Source organism: Manis javanica, chromosome 11 (genome assembly GCF_040802235.1).
Source record: "Manis javanica isolate MJ-LG chromosome 11, MJ_LKY, whole genome shotgun sequence".
NCBI lineage: Eukaryota > Metazoa > Chordata > Mammalia > Pholidota > Manidae > Manis > Manis javanica.
The window spans coordinates 87929294-87950933 of NC_133166.1; the positions used below are offsets into that span (position 1 = coordinate 87929294).

A 21640-nucleotide genomic window follows, 5' to 3' on the forward strand; every position below is an offset into this window, starting at 1 on the left:
CTCTAGTAGTCATTGATATGATAGAAACTGATGTCTTATGATCCTTATAGCATCCTTTCTTTAAGCAACTTTATTGAGATGTCTTTGACACATAGAATAGTATATATTTAAAATCTATAACTCATTTTCATAAATGATACATTGTAGAAAGATCACTACAATCAAGTTAAATAACTTATTCATCATTTCTACATAGTTACCACTTGTGTGTGTATGTGTTGAGAAGATTAAATTTCAGATATATTCTCTTAGCAGATTTCAAGTATAGAAAACAGTATTGTTAACTCTCATTACCATGCTGTACATCAACTCTGGAACACATTCATCTTGCATAATTGGAACTTTTTACCTTTTGACTAAAATCTCCTCATTTCCCCTCTCCTCCCCAACTCCCTCATCTCACTTAGAAGTGAGGTCATGCATTTGTCTTTCTCTGTCTAGCTTATTTCACTAACATAATGTTCTCCAGGTTCATCCATGTTGTGATAAATAGCAGGACTTCCTTTTTTAAGGCTGAATAACATTCTATTGTGTATACGCACACACACACAGACATGCCCCAGATTTTCTTCATCCATTCATTCATCAGTGGACATTTAGGTTGGCTGTTGTAATGCCGCAATGAACATGGGAGTGCAGATATTTCTTCAAGATCCAGATTTCATTGCCTTTAGATATAAACTCAGAAGTGGGGTTGCTGAATCATATGGTGGTTCTATTTTTAATTTTTTTTAGGAACCTACATACTGTGTTCCCTAATGGTCATACCAGTTAAAATTGGGGAGACAGACAGGGACATCTGAAAATTATGTGCAGTAAGTGACATGATTATAACTGTGCTATAGGGAGATGAATCTGGCAGAAGTATGTAGAATACACTAGAGAGACTTGAGAATCCACATAAAAAGTAATACTTGGACTTGTGATTTGGCATTTGGCAAGAGACAAGAGTACTGACCACTAGAATGATATGAGGGTGATTGTAAAATTAACAAGTGTTAGTAATAAATGGATATTGAGGGCAAAGACTGAGAAGGAATCAGTTATGGATGCTGTGATTTTGATGAGTAGAATGATGGTGAATATAGGAGGGTAAAAATTAGAACTGGAGGGAGAAATATTCAGTTGCATCTAGAGGTAACAAATGTGATAAAGTGAGTTTTGGTGGCATTGCCAAAGGAGAAAGTGTAGGGAAGAAGGAATGAGGACAGAATATTGTGATGCATTCCCATTTAGTAGCTAGGAAGTAACAAAGAAGTCCAAGAAGGAGTTAGGATGCAGAGCCAAAAGAGTCCAGTAACAGAGGATAGAGGAGAGGCGAGTGTTTTTTAAAAAATAGGTGATCAACCCTGGAAAATATTCCTAGGAGAAAAAATAACTGAAGAAATAAATAAAATTGAGAAGAATAAAATAATAGAAAGAATCAATGAAAGCAAGAGCTGGTTCTTTGAGAAAATAAACAAAATAGATAAACCCCTACCCAGACTTATCAGGAAAAAAACAGAGTCTACACACATAAACAGAATCAGAAATGAGAAAGGAAAAATCACTATGGACAACATAGAAATACAAAGAATTATTAGAGAATACTATGAAAAATTATATGCTAAAAAATGGGATAACCGGGAGCCAGGATGGCGGTGTGAGTAGAGCAGTGGAAATCTCCTCCCAAAAACACATAGAGCTATGAAAATATAACAAAGAAAAATCTTCCTAAAATAGAGACCACAGAACATAGGACAACATCCAGACCACATCCACACCTGCAAGAACCCAGCGCCTTGCGAAGGGGGTAAGATACAAGCCCCGGCCCGGCGGGACCCGAGCACCCCTCCCCCCGGCACCCGGTGGGTGGAAAGAAACCGGAGCGGTTTTTTTTTGGTGAGTGCTTTTTGGAAGCCTTAAAGGGACAGGGACCCCGTTGCTAGGGAGGCAGGGTGGCGGGACCGGTGAGCGGGTGCCTGGGACCGGCGCCTGAGGACAAAGAATATCCCACATTTTTCCCTGTGGGACCGGTGGGCAGGTGCCTGAGACCGGCGCCTGAGGACGGAGGAAATCGCGCGTTTTTCCCCTTTGTTTTTTTCTCTTTTTGGTGAGTGCTTTTTGGAAGCCTTAAAGGGACAGGGACCCCGGTGCTAGAGAGATAGGGTGACAGGACTGGTGAGCAGGTGCCTGGGACTGGCACCTGAGGACAAAGATTATCCTGCATTTTTCCTGTGGGACCAGTGGGTGGGTGCCTGAGACCGGCACCTGAGGACGAGGAAATTGTGCACTTTTCCCCTTTTTTTTTTCTCTTTTTGGCGAGTGCTTTTTGGAAGCCTTAAAGGGACAGGGACCCTGGTGCTAGGGAGGCAGGGCGGCGGGACTGGTGAGCGGGTGCCTGGGACCAGCGCCTGAGGACAAAGAATATTGCACGTTTTTCCCTGCGGGACCGGTGGGCGGGTGCTTTTTGGAAGCGTTGAAGGGACAGGGACCGTGGTGCTAGGGAGACAGGGCAGCAGGACCAGTGAGCGGGTGCCTGGGACCGGTGCCTGAGGACAAAAAAAAAAAAAAATCGCGTGTTTTTTCCTTTTTTTTTTTTTTTTCTGTTCCCTCTCTAATTGTTGCTGTTGTTGTTTTGGTTTGGAGAGTGCTTTTTGGAAGTCTTAAAGGGGCAGGACAGGTCACTTAGACCAGAGGCAGGGAATCTGGGGATCTCTGGGGACTCTAACCCCCTGGGCAGCAGGGAGCACAGAGGCCCCTTACAGAGATAAATAGCCTCCCAGCCGCTCCCCCTCCAACGGGGCTCCACCATTTTGGAGGAGCAGCCCCAGCCAGGCCCCGCCCACAGCAACAGCGGAGATAAACCCCATAGCAACTGGGCAGGAAGCAGAAGCCCTGTCTGCACACAGCTGCCCAGCACAAGCCACTAGAGGTCGCTATTCTCCCAGGAGAAGGCCACAAACCAACAAGAAGGGAAGCTCTTCCAGCGGTCACTTGTACCAGCTCTGCAAACTATCTCTATCACCATGAAAAGGCAAAACTACAGGCAGACAAAGATTACAGAGACAACACCTGAGAAGGAGAAAGACCTAACTAGTCCTCCTGAAAAAGAATTCAAAATAAAAATCATGAACATGCTGACAGAGATGCAGAGAAAAATGCAAGAGCAATGGGATGAGATGCAGAGAAAAATGCAAGAGCAGTGGGATGAAATCCGGAGGGAGATCACAGATGTCAGGAAGGAGATAACAGAAGTGAAACAATCCCTGGAAGGATTTATAAGCAGAATGGATAAGATGCAAGAGGCCATTGAAGGAATAGAAGCCAGAGAACAGGAACGTATAGAAGCTGACATAGAGAGAGATAAAAGGATCTCCAGGAATGAAACAACACTAAGAGAACTATGTGACCAAGCCAAAAGGAATAATATTCGTATTATAGGGATACCAGAAGAAGAAGAAAGAGGAAAAGGGAAAGAAAGTCTCTTTGAAGAAATAATTGCTGAAAACTTCCCCAAACTCGGGGAGGAAATAATCGAACAGACCATGGAATTACACAGAACCCCCAACAGAAAGGATCCAAGGAGGACAACACCAAGACACATAGTAATTAAAATGGCAAGGATCAAGGACAAGGAAAGAGTTTTAAAGGCAGCTAGAGAGAAAAAGTTCACCTATAAAGGAAAACCCATCAGGCTAACATCAGACTTCTCGACAGAAACCTTACAGGCCAGAAGAGAATGGCATGATATACTTAATGCAATGAAACAGAAGGGCCTTGAACCAAGGATACTGTATCCAGCACGACTATCATTTAAATATGATGGCGGGATTAAACAATTCCCAGACAAGCAAAAGCTGAGGGAATTTGCTTCCCACAAACCACCTCTACAAGGCATCCTACAGGGACTGCTCTAGATGGGAGCACTCCTGAAAAGAGCACAGAACAAAACACACAACATATGAAGAATGGAGGAGGAGGAATAAGAAGGGAGAGAAGAAAAGAATCTCCAGACAGTATATATAACAGCTCAATAAGCGAGCTAAGTTAGGCAGTAAGATACTAAAGAAGCTAACCTTGAACCTTTGGTAACCACGAATCTAAAGCCTGCAATGGCAATAAGTACATATCTCTCAATAGTCACCCTAAATGTAAATGGACTTAATGCACCAATCAAAAGACATAGAGTAATAGAATGGATAAAAAAGCAAGACCCATCTATATGCTGCTTACAAGAAACTCACCTTAAACCCAAAGATAAGTATAGACTAAAAGTCAAGGGATGGAAAAACATATTTCAGGCAAACAACAGTGAGAAGAAAGCAGGGGTTGCAGTACTAATATCAGACAAAATAGACTTCAAAACAAAGAAAGTAACAAGAGATAAAGAAGGATACTATATAATGATAAAGGCTCAGTCCAACAAGAGGATATAACCATTCTAAATATATATGCACCCAATACAGGAGCACCAGCATATGTGAAGCAAATACTAACAGAACTAAAGAGGGAAATAGACTGCAATGCATTCATTGTAGGAGACTTCAGCACACCACTCACCGCAAAGGATAGATCCACCGGGCAGAAAATAAGTAAGGACACACAGGCACTGAACAACACACTAGAACAGATGGACCTAATAGACATCTATAGAGCTCTACATCCAAAAGCAACAGGATATACATTCTTCTCAAGTGCACATGGAACATTCTCCAGAATAGACCACATACTAGCTCACAAAAAGAGCCTCAGTAAACTCCAAAATATTGAAATTCTACCAACCAATTTTTCAGACCAAAAAGGTATAAAAGTATAAATAAATTCTACAAAGAAAACAAAAAGGCTCACAAACACATGGAGGCTTAACAACATGCTACTAAATAATCAATGGATCAATGAACAAATCAAAATAGAGATCAAGGAATATATAGAAACAAACGACAACAACAACACTAAGCCCCAACTTCTGTGGGACGCAGCAAAAGCAATCTTAAGAGGAAAGTATATAGAAATCCAGGCACACTTGAAGAAGGAAGAACAATCCCAAATGAATAGTCTAACATCACAATTATCAAAACTGGAAAAAGAAGAACAAATGAGGCCTAAAGTCAGCAGAAGGAGGGACATAATAAAGATCAGAGAAGAAATAAACAAAATTGAGAAGAATAAAACAACAGCAAAAATCAACGAAACCAAGAGCTGGTTCTTCGAGAAAATAAACAAAATAGATAAGCCTCTAGCCAAACTTATTAAGAGAAAAAGAGAATCAACACAAATCAACATAATCAGAAATGAGAATGGAAAAATCACGACAGACTCCACAGAAATACAAGACCAAGGAAGAAACACAAAAGTTAAACAAACCAATTACGAGCAAGGAAATTGAAACGGTGATCAAAAAACTACCCAAGAACAAAACCCCGGGGCCGGACGGATTTACCTCGGAATTTTATCAGACACACAGAGAAGACATAATACCCATTCTCCTTAAAGTGTTCCACAAAATAGAAGAAGAGGGAATACTCCCAAACTATGAAGCCAACATCACCCTAATACCAAAACCAGGCAAAGACCCCACCAAAAAAGAAAATTACAGACCAATATCCCTGATGAATGTAGATGCAAAAATACTCAATAAAATATTAGCAAACAGAATTCAACAGTGTATCAAAAGGATCATACACCATGACCAAGTGGGGTTCATCCCAGGGATGCAAGGATGGTACAACATTCGAAAATCCATCAACATCATCCACCACATCAACAAAAAGAAAGACAAAAACCACATGATCATCTCCATAGATGCTGAAAAAGCATTTGACAAAATTCAACATCCATTCATGATAAAAACTCTCAGCAAAATGGGAATAGAGGCCAAGTACCTCAACATAATAAAGGCCATATATGATAAACCCACAGCCAGCATTATACTGAACAGCGAGAAGCTGAAAGCATTTCCTCTGAGATCGGGAACCAGACAGGGATGCCCACTCTCCCCACTGTTATTTAACTTAGTACTGGAGGTCCTAGCCACGGCAATCAGACAAAACAAAGAAACACAAGGAATCCAGATTGGTAAAGAAGAAGTTAAACTGTCACTATTTGCACATGATATGATACTGTACATAAAAAACCCTAAAGACTCCACTCCAAAACTACTAGAACTGATATCGGAATACAGCAAAGTTGCAGGATGCAAAATTAACACACAGAAATCTGTAGCTTTCCTATACACTAACAATGAATCAATAGAAAGAGAAATCAGGAAAACAATTCCATTCACCATTGCATCAAAAAGAATAAAATACCTAGGAATAAACCTAACCAAAGAAGTGAAAGACTTATACTCTGAAAACTACAAGTCACTCTTAAGAGAAATTAAAGGGGACACTAATAAATGGAAACTCATCCCATGCTCATGGCTAGGAAGAATTAATATCGTCAAAATGGCCATCCTGCCCAAAGCAATATACAGATTTGATGCAATCCCTATCAAATTACCAGCAACATTCTTCAATGAATTGGAACAAATAATTCAAAAATTCATATGGAAACACCAAAGACCCTGAATAGCCAAAGCAATCCTGAAAAAGAAGAATAAAGTAGGGGGTATCTCACTCCACAACTTCAAGCTCTACTACAAAGCCATAGTAATCAAGACAATTTGGTACTGGCACAGGAACAGAGCCACAGACCAGTGGAACAGATTAGAGACTCCAGAAATTAACCCAAACATATATGGTCAATTAATATTTGATAAAGGAGCCATGGACATACAATGACAAAATGACAGTCTCTTCAACAGATGGTGCTGGCAAAACTGGACACCTACATGTAGGAGAATGAAACTGGACCATTGTCTAACCCATATACAAAGGTAAACTCAAAATGGATCAAAGACCTGAATGTAAGTCATGAAACCATTAAACTCTTGGAAAAAAACATAGGCAAAAACCTCTTAGACATAAACATGAGTGACCTCTTCTTGAACATATCTTCCCGGGCAAGGGAAACAACAGCAAAAATGAACAAGTGGGACTACATTAAGCTGAAAAGCTTCTGTACAGCGAAAGACACCATCAATAGAACAAAAAGGAACCCTACAGTATGGGAGAATATATTTGAGAATGACAGATCCTATAAAGGCTTGATGTCCAGAATATATAAAGAGCTCACACGCCTCAACAAACAAAAAACAAATAACCCAATTAAAAAATGGGCAGAGGAACTGAACAGACAGTTCTCTAAAAAAGAAATACAGATGGCCAAGAGACACATGAAAAGATGCTCCACATCGCTAATTATCAGAGAAATGCAAATTAAAACTACAATGAGGTATCACCTCACACCAGTAAGGATAGCTGCCATCCAAAAGACAAACAACAACAAATGCTGGCGAGGCTGTGGAGAAAGGGGAACCCTCCTACACTGCTGGTGGGAATGTAAATTAGTTCAACCATTGTGGAAAGCAGTATGGAGGTTCATCAAAATGCTCAAAACAGACCTACCATGTGACCCAGGAATTCCACTCCTAGGAATTTAGTCTAAGAATGCAGCAATCAAGTTTGAGAAAGACAGATGCACCCCTATGTTTATCACAGCACTATTTACAATAGCCAAGAATTGGAAGCAACCTAAATGTCCATCAGTAGATGAATGGAGAAAGAAGATGTGGTACATATACACAATGGAATACTACTCAGCCATAAGAAGTGGAAAAATCCAACCATTTGCAGCAACATGGATGGAGCTGGAGAGTATTATGCTCAGTGAAATAAGCCAAGCGGAGAAAGAGAAATACCAAATGATTTCACTCATCTGAGGAGTATAGGAACAAAGGAAAAACTGAAGGAATAAAACAGTAGCGGAATTACAGAACCCAAAAATGGACTAACAGGTATCAAAGGGAATGGAACTGGGGAGGATGGGTGGGCAGGGAGGGATAATGGGGTGGGGGAAGAAGAAGGGGGTATTAAGATTAGCATGCATGGGGGGGAGGGAGAAAGGGGAGGGTGGGCTGCACAACACAGAGAGGACAAGTAGTGACTCTACAACATTTTGCTCAGCTGATGGACAGTAACCGTAATGTGGTTGTTAGGGGGGACCTGATATAGGGGAGAGCATAGTAAACATAGTATTCTTCATGTAAGTGTAGATTAAAAATTAAAAAAAGAAAGAAAGAAAGAAAGAAAAGGGGGATTACTCCTTGATAGGATAAAACTATTGGTAAATCAAAGATTAACGCATGCTTTAAATATCCTTAATTTTGATCACTTAAAGGGTGTCAGATGATCGGCTATAAAGGTACTCTTTTCTGATAATATTCCTTTGTCTTAATAAAAATAAAAAAATAATAATAATAAAAAAAAAAGCAGTTACTGTGTGCTGACCTCCAATGAGTTCTGCACAGTGGTATAAAGGGCATGTCAAAGTGTGGGCAAAGGGTCTGTTTGTTTCTATGCAGAAGATCAAGGCCTAGCTTGGATACCCAGAAAATGAACTAAGATACCATATGAGGAGGAGCTTCCGGCATCAGCACTCTCTGGAGGACTTGTGCCAGGGGATGATCATCAAAAAGCCTCCACAGGGTCTGGACGATGCTGCAGTTGTGGCTGCATCCAGCCCACCGTCTCCTGGACTTGTCATAGGAATGAGGAGGGAGATGTCTAGGCTGGCATGTGCATACAGTGAGACAACGAATTTGACCGGATCTGTACTGTTGGAACTCAACCAGGAGTTGGGAGGGGTGCAAGTTGTAGCACTCCAAAATCTCATGACTATAGACTATCGATGGTTAAAAGAACATATGGGATGTGAACAGATCCCAGAAATGGGCTGCTTTAATTTGTCTGATGGTTCAAGTACAGTTGGACAATATCCATCATATCATAGACAAATTTTCACAAATGCCTAGGGTGCCTAAATGGTTTTCTTGGCTTCACTGGAGATGGATGGTAATTATAGATTTGCTTTTTTTATGTCACCGTATTCCTATTATGTTAATATGTGTGTGCAAATTAGTTAGTAGTTTAAAACCTATACATACTTAAGGTACTCTACAAGAAGATATGTCAAAGAAATAATCAATCCTCCCATGTTTCCTTCCATATGCTACATCTGTAGCTTTTCTTCTTTCTTCCTAATTGCAACCCTTAAATAGAATTCGTGCCTCATATCGAATTTACCGAGTATCATAATTCCTCCAGGTGGTAAAGATACCTCGAGACAAGTGCTGGGCATAGAAGCCATAGGGCATAAATCTGCAAAGAAGTAAAAAGCTAACCTTTTCAAACAATATGGCTTCTCTCTCACTTACCAACTTTACATCTCCCTGTATGGCCCCGGAAGATGACTGGTTAGCCAGAGACGGCTAAGATTCCTCAAGGGAGGAACAACCTAAGACAGGCACAGTCGCAGGGGGGCCATCAGGTGAGAATTTGGGGATCAACAGAGGTGAGGCCCAGAACCTCACCCCCCCTGCTTTGAGAGAAATCTTCTGCATCCGTGGATGTTTTGCTGCCCTTGTCTAGCCTGGATTAATACTTAGTCCATAGGCACACACCTGATCATCTGATCATCTACATTTGCCCTCTTACAGCACTAAACTATGTTTTCTACCTTTATCTTGCATCTACCTACCACTTCAGCATTTTATTAAAAATAAAAATAATAATAATAATAGAGGGAGAAATGTGGGATCAACATATAAATCAAGTACAAAAATCAAACGAATATTCATATTTGACCTGATTGTTTATAGGTCATAATGCGTGATCAAAACCAAAAGTTTCTGTGATGAATGCCCTTGTACTGTTCACCATGTAAGAATTTATTCACTATGTAAGAATTCGTTCACCATGTAAGAACTTGTTCGTTATGCTTCAGAAGATTGGAGACTGATGAGAATTAGGCTTGAGATGGATTAATGATTGTACATTGAGCATTGACCCCCCTATACTGAATTTTATTGTTGTTAAAAACCATTTGATCAATAAATATGAGAGATGCCCTCTCAAAAAAAAAAAAACATCAAAGCAAATATAAATCACATGTATACATCATGCCTTACACCAACCCCCCCAAAAAAGGTTCTATAAAAACTCAAGCCCTAAAACTTTAAAAAAAAAAAAAGGGATAACCTAGAAGAAATGGACAACTTTCTAGAAAAATACAACCTTCCAAGGCTGACCAAGGAAGAAACAGAAAATCTGAACAGACCAATTACCAGCAATGAAATTGAACTGGTAGTCAAAAACCTACCTAAGAACAAAACCCCTGGACCAGATGGCTTCGCCACTGAATTTTATCAAACATTTAGTGAAGACCTAATACCCATTCTCTTTAAAGTTTTCCAAAAAATAGAAGAGGAGGGAATACTTCCAAACTCATTCTATGAGGCTAGTATCACTCTAATACCAAAACCAAGCAAAGACACCACAAAAAAAGAAAATTACAGACCAGTATCCCTGATGAACATAGATGCAAAAATACTCAACAAAATATTAGCAAACCAAATTCAAAAATACATCAAAAAGATCATCCATCATGATCAAGTAAGATTTATTCCAGGGATGCAAGGATGGTACAACATTAGAAAATCCATCAACATCATCCACCACACCAACAAAAAGAAGGACAAAAACCACATGATCATCTCCATAGATGCTGAAAAAGCATTTGACAAAATTCAACATCCATTCATGATAAAAACTCTCAATAAAATGGGTATAGAGGGCAAGTACCTCAACATAATAAAGGCTATATATGACGACCCACAGCCAACAACCCTTATACTTAACACTGAGAAGCTGAAAGCTTTTCCTTTAAGATCAGGAATAAGACAAGGATGCCCACTCTCCCCACTTCTATTCAACATAGTACTGGTGGTTCTAGCCATGGCAATCAGACAACACAAAAAAATAAAAGGCACCCAGATTGGCAAGGAAGAAGTTAATCTGTCCCTGTTTGCAGATGACATGATGTTGTACATAAAAAACTCTAAAGAATCCACTCCAAAACTACTAGATCTAATATCTGAATTCAGCAAAGTTGCAGGATACAAAATTAATACCCAGAAATCTGTGGCATTCCTATACACTAACAAGAACTAGAAGAGAGAAATCAGGAAAACAATTCCATTCACAATAGCATAAAAAAGAATAAAATACCTAGGAATAAACCTAACCAAAGAAGTGAAAGACCTATACCCTGAAAACTACAAGACACTCTTAAGAGAAATTAAAGAAGATACCAATAAATGGAAACACATCCCGTGCTCATGGATAGGAAGAATTAATATTGTTAAAATGACAGTCCTGCCTAAAACAATCTATAGATTCAATGCAATTCCTATCAAAATACCAACAGCATTCTTCAACGAACTAGAGAAAATCGTCCTAAAATTCATATGGAACCACAAAAGACCTTGAATAGCCAAAGCAATCCTGAGTAGGAAGAATAAAGCAGGGGGAATTACACTCCCCAACTTCAAGCTCTACTACAAAGCCACAGTAATCAAGACAATTTGGTACTGGCACAAGAACAGACCCATAGACCAATGGAACAGACTAAAGAGCCCTGATATAAACCCAACCATATATGGTCAATTAATATATATATATATATATATAAAGGAGCCATTGACATACAATGGGGAAATGACAACCTCTTCAACAGCTGGTGTTGGCAAAACTGGACAGCTACATGCAAGAGAATGAAACTGGATTATTGTTTAACCCCATACACAAAAGTAAACTTGAAATGGATGAAAGACTTGAATGTAAGTCATGAAACTATAAAACTCTTAGAAGACAACATAGGCAAACATCTCCTGAATATAAGCATGAGCAACTTCTTCCTGAACCCATCTCCTCGAGCAAGGGAAACAAAAGCAAAAATGAACTTATGGGACTACATCAAACTAAAAAGTTTTTGTACAGCAAAGGACATCATCAACAAAACAAAAAGGCATCCTACAGTATGGGAGAATATATTTGTAAATGACATATCCAACAAGGGGTTAACATCCAAAATATATAAAGAACTTATGCACCTCAACACCCAAAAAACAAATAGCCTGATTAACAAATGGGCAGAGGATATGAACAGACAGTTCTCCAAAGAAGAAATCCAGATGGCCAACAGACACATGAGAAGATGCTCCACATTGCTACTCATCAGGGAAATGCAAATTAAAACCACAATGAGGTATCACCTCACACCAGTTAGGATGGCCAGCATCAAAAAGACTAAGAACACAAATGCAGACGAGGATGTGGAGAAAGGGGAACCCTCCTACACGGCTGGTGGGAATGTAAGCTAGTCCAACCATTGTGGAAAGGAATATGGAGGTTCCTCAAAAAACTAAAAATAGAAATACATTTGACCCCAGAATCCCACTCCTTGGAATATACCCAAAGAATACAACTTCTCAGATTCAAAAAGACATATGCACCCCTATGTTTATCACAACAATTTTTACAATAGCCAAGATATGGAAGCAACCTAAGTGTCCATCAGTAGATGAATGGATAAAGAAGATGTGGTACATATATACAATGGAATACTATTCAGCCATAAGAAAGAAACAAATCCTACCATTTGCAACAACATGGATGGAGCTGGAGGACTTTATGCTCAGTGAAATAAGCCAGGCGGAGAAAGACAAATGCCAAGTGGTTTCCCTCATTTGTGGAGTATAACAACGAAGCAAAACTGAAGGAACAAAATGGCAGCAGACTCAGAGACTCCAAGAATGAACTAGTGGTTCTCAAAGGGGAGGGGTGTGGGAGGGAGGGAGAAGGGGACTGAGGGGTATTATGTTTAGTACACATGGTGTGTGGGATCACGGGGAGAACAGTGTATCACAGAGAAGGGACATAGTGGATCTCTAGCAACTTGCTGCACTGATGGACAGTGACTGCATTGGGGTATGGGTGGGGACTTGATAATATGGGTAAATGTAGTAATCACATTGTTTTTCATGTGAAACCCTCAGAAGAGTGTATATCAATCATACCTTAATAAAAAAGTTTTAAAAAAAAGAAAATAACTGAAGACTTAGCCGTGGAAAGTTATGGTCAGCTTTCTGAAAAATTGTTTTGGAAGAGAGGTAAGGATGAAAATCAGAGTGCAGGGAAATTTCCAGAAGTCTGATGTTTAAACAGAAAGCGAGAGATAGATAGACAGACAAGCAGACAGATATAGAAATATAGGTAGCTAGATAATAGATAGATTCTACTAACAACACAACAGTGTATGGTCAAGGGAATATTTTTAGAAGGGGGAAAGATTTGTGTTATACAAAAAGAGTATTATTCTAAGAGTGGTGAAAGTACCCAGAAATCGTGACTTATGGAATGAGATCCACAGGAATGTGGGCACAGATGAAATCAAGGACATAAGTGCAGGAAATAATTCTGAGGAAGAGAAAACATCTTAACCAGAGATTTAAGGAAAGGAAAGGAAAGAATTTGTTATGTGAATAAGAAATTTGATAAGAAATTTGATGTGGAGGAGGTAGAATCTGGGGAAACTCATGTCTAATGTCTTAGCCTTCTTAGTCAAGTATGAGGCAAGGAGACCAGTTTTATGTCCTTTGTTACCCACTAGAAGGATCTTTGTGGACCTATTTTATCCTCTTATCCAGTAGCCAGACAGAAAATTTATTTTATAAATATATTTCTATTATTTTTTAGGGATATTTCTTTCCTGTATGATGTGAAATATGTTAAAGGAGAGACTCGGGAAAATACAGTTTGTCCCCCAGCTTTGGACCGTTCATTACAGTCACATGATGGTGTCATTGTGACTCATAAGGTAAATCAAGTGTTTGACAAATAATTTCCTCTCTCTCAACTTAAGAAGAAAACATTTCCTCAAAATACAAAGCAATGTTGAACTGTAACAGTGACATGTATTGCCTATCAGTTTTCATAGCACTTTCCATTTCCAGAAAAGGGAATTTAGTGTGAAAAGATAAAAAATATTTTAAGCCATGTTCCAAACTACAGTTTTCTACTTTAGAATATATAGTATAGGAGACTAGATTTTTTTTTTTTTTTTAGAAATCCAGAGTTTAAAGTTGTAGCATTCTTATTTTTTCCATGTAGATAAGGTAAATTTTAAATTCCTATTGAATCTTAAAGTCATTGGATTTTTGAGTATATGGGACACAGTAACTAATACTAAAACCAAGGCTTTTCTTTAATTCATAGTTATTTTTTTTTTAACGTGGCTCTGCCAAAAGTTTTCCTACTTAGCATGGCCCATTTTACTAATATTGTTATTTCTCTAATCAAAATCTCTTAACTTAATAAATACTGTCCTTTTTGGGTAGGAATTAAGATTTGTACAACTCAGTTATTTTCATCTACTCGTGTCTTCATTTTTGTCATTCATTCTTTCTTTTTAAGCCAAAGAAACTAACAGATACTTTGATTCCTGAAGAATTTCATATTGTGTCAAATACAGGAGTTTCAGGTTTGGAGTGTTATGATGAGTGAGTATTATGGTATATACTGAATATCTGACAAATTGAACTGTTTCCTCCTTCCCAGACATAGAGGAACCTGAGAACAGTTCACTCATGTTCCCAGGCAATATTGACACTGAAATGCAGGAAACATTTGGGCTACCATCCTAATACAATTTAAGAACGATATCAAAAACTAATGAAAAAGTCTTTAAAATTTTTGGGATTTTGGTGATTAAATTGTTCACTGTCTTTCTTTTGTTTAATTTTGAATTTAAAGGAAATAGATTTTTGTTCTCAATGCTTGACTATGCCTCTTAAGGGATGGTTTTGAGCAATAACCATGGAGAAAAAGGAAAGTAACTGCTAAGCTGGAGTCTCATAATGCCATCTCTAGGGCTTACCTCTGGTGGCAGACTAGTGACCTCCAGTTTTCTTTGATTCCTGTTGATGGGATTGAAAATGAGATCTCGCTATTATTTTCTGAAATAACACTAGAATGTTTCATAGTTTAAAAAACTAGAACTTTGGATTAATGTTTTATAATAAAATATCCAGAGGCTGTCACTCTTTACCTTATGTTACACATATAATAATATATGTTATATGGCTTTTCCTTATGATGGTGGGTTTCAAAGCAATATTTTGTCAAAGAGAACTAAATAGAGCTCTTTTTGGGGTGTAACTTTTTATTTTTATATAGTTCTAAAATTATAAAAAAGTCAAAAAATAGGACAAGGAACTCCCATGTACTCTGTACCCTGACTCACTGTTTACATTTTGACTTATTTGCTTTAACACACACACGCACACACACACTTAAACAATTCAAGAGTAAGTTTGGAGACATCATGACCCTTTGCCATCAAACACTTTAATATATGTTTCCTGGCAACCCTCTCATTATAGTTCTCTTTGATGCCTTTTTTAGCTCCATCATTTCTTCTATAGTTTTTAGTTGGCATTTTACCATATAGACTTGTGAATTACCATTTTTTTCAATGGGTTATAATTCCTCACTGTCATTATTTATTTTGATGTTCAAAAATTTTCAGACTTGGCCAATGGCAGCTTCTTTGAGCTGGCTCTTTTGTTGTTTGAATATGTCCCCATCATTCCTTGAATGTTCACTTACTTTTTAGCTCATTAAAATTTCCATGTTCATCTTGTATTTCCCAACTCCAGCTCTAGAATAAGCTAAGAATCACTTCTCCAGGGAGTACTGATTTCTTTTAGTGGAGAATGATACTTAGAAAACAAGACCTGGGAGCTAGGTGTGCTCATAGCTCCTGGGGTATCATTGCTTTCACTCCCTCTCACATACTCATTTTTGAAACTTCATTTTGAATCTTTATATTCCTTAGAGATTTTTCACCTATTTACATTCTAAAAATGGGCCTTATTAACCAACTAAATTCTAGTAGGGATCAGAACCAAAGGAAATGCTCATTAACTAGGGGAAGAGATAAATATATAAATGGTAATGAAGTTAAGGGATTACCATGTGGTTCTCACTGTGATGTTCATTTAGGTGTAAACAAGCACTTTCAGAAAACATATATGACTAGGAGTTGGGAAAACTGGGTACTAGTTTCATCTCTGCTTATGAATTTTATAACCTGTTTAGTCACTGAATACCCTTCCACCTTTGAAAAGGCCTTTTTTAAAAAATGAATCAAGGACATTTTTATATTTGACATATTGTGGAATGTGATTGAAGATCCATTATTTAAAAATGTTCCAAATATGATAAACATCATTATATCTGTGTTTGTAAAGTATGTAAGTATGATCTTGTGTGCAATATGATGGACGTTTTGGAATGCCACCAGGCTTCTCAATTTCATGAGATCTTAGGTTTATCATGTTGTGATACATGATAAATCAGCCAGATAATTTTCTTACCATAACATTTACTTGTCTTATTTATTGTAGCAAATATACTACTCTTCTCACAGATAGTGAAAACAGGCTATTGCTCTTCCCATCCATGTAAGTACAGTTTATTTTTTCAAGTTTCTCAGAAAGAACTATATACATATAAATTCCTTTTTCTTGGTACTTTATTACACACAATAAGTAAAAATTATAGGAGAAACTCAATAGAACAATTGCCCACAATTCTACTATTTAATCAGTGTTTTCATTTGTCTAATTGCATATTCAGTTTTTTACAAATTTATAGTAATATTTAAATACTGTAAAATACACATTTTATAGTTTAAAATTTCTTTTTGGGTTTTTAAAATTTTGTTGTGGTAAAAACACTTAACATGAAATATATTTTTAGCAAATTTTTAAGTGTGCAATATAGTATTGTTAACTATAGATACAGTATTTTATAACAGATCCATAGAGCTTGCATCTTGCATAACTGAAACTTTATGCTGTGATTAGCAGTTTCCCATTTCCCTCTTCCCTACCCTGGACACCACCATTCCAGTCTCTGATTCTATGAGTTTTTAAGTGTTTTAGATAACTTCACCTAAGTGCAACCATGCAGTATCTGTCCTTCTGTGACTGGCTTACTTCATTTAGCATAATGTTCTTTAGTTTCATCTATGTTGGTTCATATTACAGAATATCCATGTTTTTTAAGGCTGAGTAATGTCCCATTATGTGTATATACCACATTTTTTAATGCATTCATCCATCAGTTTATGTTGTTTCCACATCTTGGCTATTGTAAATAGTGCTGCACTGAACATGGGAATACTAATATTTCTTTGAGATCCTGATTTCATTTCTTTTGGATAAATACTCAGAAATGGGATTGCTATATTATATATAAAATACTTCTGTATCCTACATTGAACCATTGGTATCTTTCCATTTTGCCATAGTCTTTTTGTTTTCTTATCTCTCCTCTTTCCCGTTTCTTATTTTACATTGTAAAAGTAACAGCTTGGTGTTATTTCACTATGTTTTCTATGTTCTTACAATCCTTCACAATAAGTTTATAGAATTTGTGGGGGAAGTATTATTTTCTTATAAGAAAAAGAGGGTTTCATATTCTGTAATATGAACCAACATAGATGAAACTATTTGTATTTTTTTTACTGTATTACAGTAGATCAACACATACAGGCTTAATCCTTTCAAGTGCCATTCCATGGTATATATGTTTTCTTTATACATATTCTTTATGCCATTTGAGGATGACCTATTGTATTGTAACACTAGATCTTAATCTTTTAGGAAACCTAATAAAAGAGTAGAAGTGGTCCAGCTGAATGATGTGATGGATACTATGCTAGAGAGGGCTGGTGTGGAAAATGAAGAATATGCGGGGCCAACCCAGGTAATTGCAAAGATCAAGGTAACATCATGGTTAAGCACATGCACTCTGGGGGTAGAAGGCCTGGATTGGAATCCGGGCCCTGCCATTTATTAGTTGGTGACTTTGGTCAAGTCATTTAATATATTTGTGCCCCGATTTCTTCATCTAAATTACAGATAATAGTAGTATCTACCTCATAGAGTTGTGGAGATTAAAGGACATAATGAATGTCAGGTGCTTAGAACAGTGCTTGATGTGGTAAACACTGTATAGTTGTTAGCATTATTACTATATTTTATTGAATATAAGGCACCATTGATTATAAGACCCTTATTATTTTATGTACCACTAAAAAATACTGCAAAGAAACCATGCTTTCTTGCACTTAGAATTTTTGTATAATTTTACTTAATGAAAGAGCTCTTTCAGTCTAATGTAGATAATAAATTTTTTTCTTTATGACGGCTATTTGTTTATTGAATCCTTTACCCAGATTCACCAGTTGTTTACATTGTGCACTATTTGCTTTATCATTTTCTCTTCCCCTCTACATCTCTCTGTAAATGTATAGCTTTTTTCTGAACCATTTTAGAGTAAACTGGTGGCATCGTGCCTCTTTACCACCAAACACTTCAGGGTATATTTCCTATGGATAAGGGCATGTTCTTACATACCCATGTAAGATAACCATGATATGGTTATTGAAGTCAGGAAATTTAACATTGATATTAGTATTATCTCATATAGTTCATAGTCAAATTTCAAATTTTATCAATTATTCCTAGAAGGGGCTTTTATAGCTATTTTCCCCTCCATTTCAGGATCCCAGGATCACAGTGTTTTTATTGTCATGTTCCTTTAGATATCTGTCATCTGAAGCAGTTCTGTTTTTCTTGACCTTAATATTTGGAAGAGCACAGGCCTATTATTCTGTAGACTGTTGCTCAGTTTTGATTTGTCTGATGTGTACTCATGATTATATCCAGGTCATATATTTTTTGGCAGATATAATACAGATTTATATTGTGACCTGCTTCGTACATCATGTAAAGAGGTCCATGACTAGACAGATTTTTAAAAATAACGTCATTTTAACATGTTTCTAAGGAAAATATAAATGAAATAAACTATTCAAGGTGTAAAATTTACGCACATTCAGATTGCCTACCTCCTAAAATGGTTTTTGCTGACAGGACTGTAATAAATACTAATTATTTTGCTTATCTTCTATCAGATGCATAAACTACTACATATGTTGAAGAAGGAACAGACCATTTACAATACAGTGTTGCATGAACTTATTCGACAAGTCAGTGTGGACTGTGCAGATAGAGGAGAACTACTGTCTAAAATCAGGTAAGAGCTGTTATTGGAGTAGCCCCATTTGTTTTTGAATTTTATATTTTGTTTATATCTGATTTTGAGAAAATTGCACAAGTCCACTTTTCTGTTGATAATAAGGAATCTACTTGCATTTCCATTATATTTCTGTAGTAAAAGTATAATAGTTGAGAGGTTCCTTAAGGTGATTTCTGTTGGGATGTTTGATACCACATTCTTTTATGATTGGGAGTAAAGTGCTGTGTGAAATGGTGGAAAAGCATAGAGACAGAATGGATCTGGTTTTAAATCATCTAGGTGTGTGACCTTACCCACAGTCTGAGCCTTAGTTTTCTCACCTGTAAATGAAGATAACAGCAACTATGACAATTTTCATTTGTGTATTTATTCATTCATCAGTTAGTGGTATTTATTGAGTGCCTACTCTGTGTTAAATATTAGGGTGCTTCATGGGATTGTGGTGAGGTTGGAATGAGAGCACAGAAGTAGGTACTCAACACGTACAATTATATTAGATGATGATGACAAATACTATTGCTTTTACAGTTCTTATGATTATGGTACCTTCCAAAAAGATGAAAAGAATAATAGAATGAGAATATTGGGTTCAGATGATACATCTGCAACTTACTTACCATGGAACCATAGGCAAATTATTAGATCTCTTGAATGGGAATTAATAATAAAAATTTGTCCTATTTGTCCACTGCCTGATTTATGGAAGTCCCTTCTCTGATGGTGCTGAGAAACTAGGAGCAAAGCCATTAATTAGAGACTAGTCAAGATAGATACTAAGCAGTAAGTTGTTGAAACACCATCAAGAGAATTCCAAATTGGAATGGGGATAGGGACAGCTCAAGTCTGAGTTGTTAATCCAAGAACAAAGCCAGGGGGAATAGGTAGGAATAGATAAGGAATCATGGCAAAGTAATTAGATGACTAACAGTGTATCCAGACCTTCCCCTTATGAGGAGTATGTGCGAGTGGGATGCTTCCAGCTGGTTTCAGGAGTTAGCTTCTAGGGGCTAAAATAGGGTGGGAGGTCCTATCCCAGGAAATCTAGACAAAGATATCCAGGCAAGTCAAAGCCAAAATCCTGTAGGAAATATTGAGTCAGACACTAGGGAGACAAAAATATTAACTCCAGAGTGCCATAGATAGGATCAGAAAAGGGCTTCAAAGCCAAGGATTTAGATCAGGATAAAGTTGGAGTTAAGAATACACAGTAGGTGAGAATAAGCAATGAGGTTTCAGGGTGATTACTGCAAACATTCATGATGTGTTTGTGGAATGGTCAAACAGTCACAGGTCCTGAATAATCAATAGGCCAGCATTTTACAGTGTTAGGAGTTCGTTTGAAGGTCTGGGGCCCATCTTCAGTGAAGAAGACTTCTGTTGTCCTTAGCTTTGTATCTTACAGAGTCCTCCCTGTTCTAGAAGCTTGTTGCAAGGATCCAGTAGAAGTCCCCAGTAAGCCGGCCTAAGGCTTAGTTCCTGGGACCCAAAGTTGGCATATTTCCTGGATGACCCTGACCTTGGGTTGGCTCACCACCTCCCATTCCTGCTTAGCTTACTTAATTTCATTTGTAGTTTTTTGTTTTTCATCCCCAGAGACTTCTTTTTCTTCCTGCGAGCCCCGTACTGCTTCAGAAAGTGCACTGTCATGAGTATGGTTGTATTGTAATAGTCAGGCTCTTCATAGTGCCCTGTCCCTGGCGTTACTTACTCTCTCACATCTTCTCTGGCTCCTTCTTCTTCTTCTTCTTCTTCTGTGTGATGTCTTGTTTTCCGTCTTCCTCATGTAGAGAGCGGTATGTGCAAATGCTTGACCAAATCGCCCGGCAAATGATTGACTTCTATAAAGACTTGGTAACTCAGCGAGTGCTGGACCAGCGCATTTTAGAAGAATTGTACAATTTCAAGAATGTTATTGAGGAACTGACCAGGTAAAAACTGTGATTATCTGAAACAAAAAACACAAGTCAATAAAGAGAGTAAAAAATATTCAGGGAAAATAAAATGGTTAAAGGTAAGGACTCTTTGTTTTCCTTTTGTGTTTAGCAAGAGAACAGAAAGGATTGGATATAGATGAAGATAAAGATGTAGAGACATGGGTTATACGGGTTAACACAAAACTAGGGCTCCGTGTATATTTAACAGGGAAAAAAACTCTTGTGCTTCCTTCCAAGATAGAGATGTTTATCTTAATCAGGTTTGCAGAGCAGTGCCATGATTATGGATGTCAAATCCCAAAGAGAGTAAGCATTGTACAGCAGTCAGGATTAGTGACCATCTTATTTTGTGGCAAGATAATTAGTGGCAGGAATGAAGAGCACAAGACAGGCATGTCAGAGGGTTGGGCAGAGCAGCCTGGAGGGCTTGCCTATCAGTGTCTGCTTTCACTCCATTCTAGAGGATTCCTCTCTTCTCCTTTCTGCCTTTTCTCACCAGCCTGATTCCATTGCCAAACCTGGCAGGATTCCATCTGAGCATACACCAGACCTCTTGACTTGGTTTATAAGGTGGAAAAACTAGGAAGAGATGTACACATGATAGCTGAGAGG

At 37.8% G+C, this 21640-nt stretch overlaps 1 protein-coding gene across 1 annotated transcript in view; it reads left to right on the forward strand.

Annotated features, from left to right (window-relative positions):
• AXDND1 (axonemal dynein light chain domain containing 1) overlaps positions 1-21640 on the forward strand; it is a 112201-nt gene that overhangs the window by 16066 nt on the left and 74495 nt on the right. Inside the window, exons 5-10 of the mRNA XM_073216825.1 lie at positions 13680-13800; positions 14397-14482; positions 16391-16447; positions 17654-17756; positions 18970-19091; positions 20882-21022. Coding sequence (XP_073072926.1) covers positions 13680-13800; positions 14397-14482; positions 16391-16447; positions 17654-17756; positions 18970-19091; positions 20882-21022 — 630 coding nt within the window. The remainder of the gene's footprint in view (positions 1-13679; positions 13801-14396; positions 14483-16390; positions 16448-17653; positions 17757-18969; positions 19092-20881; positions 21023-21640) is intronic.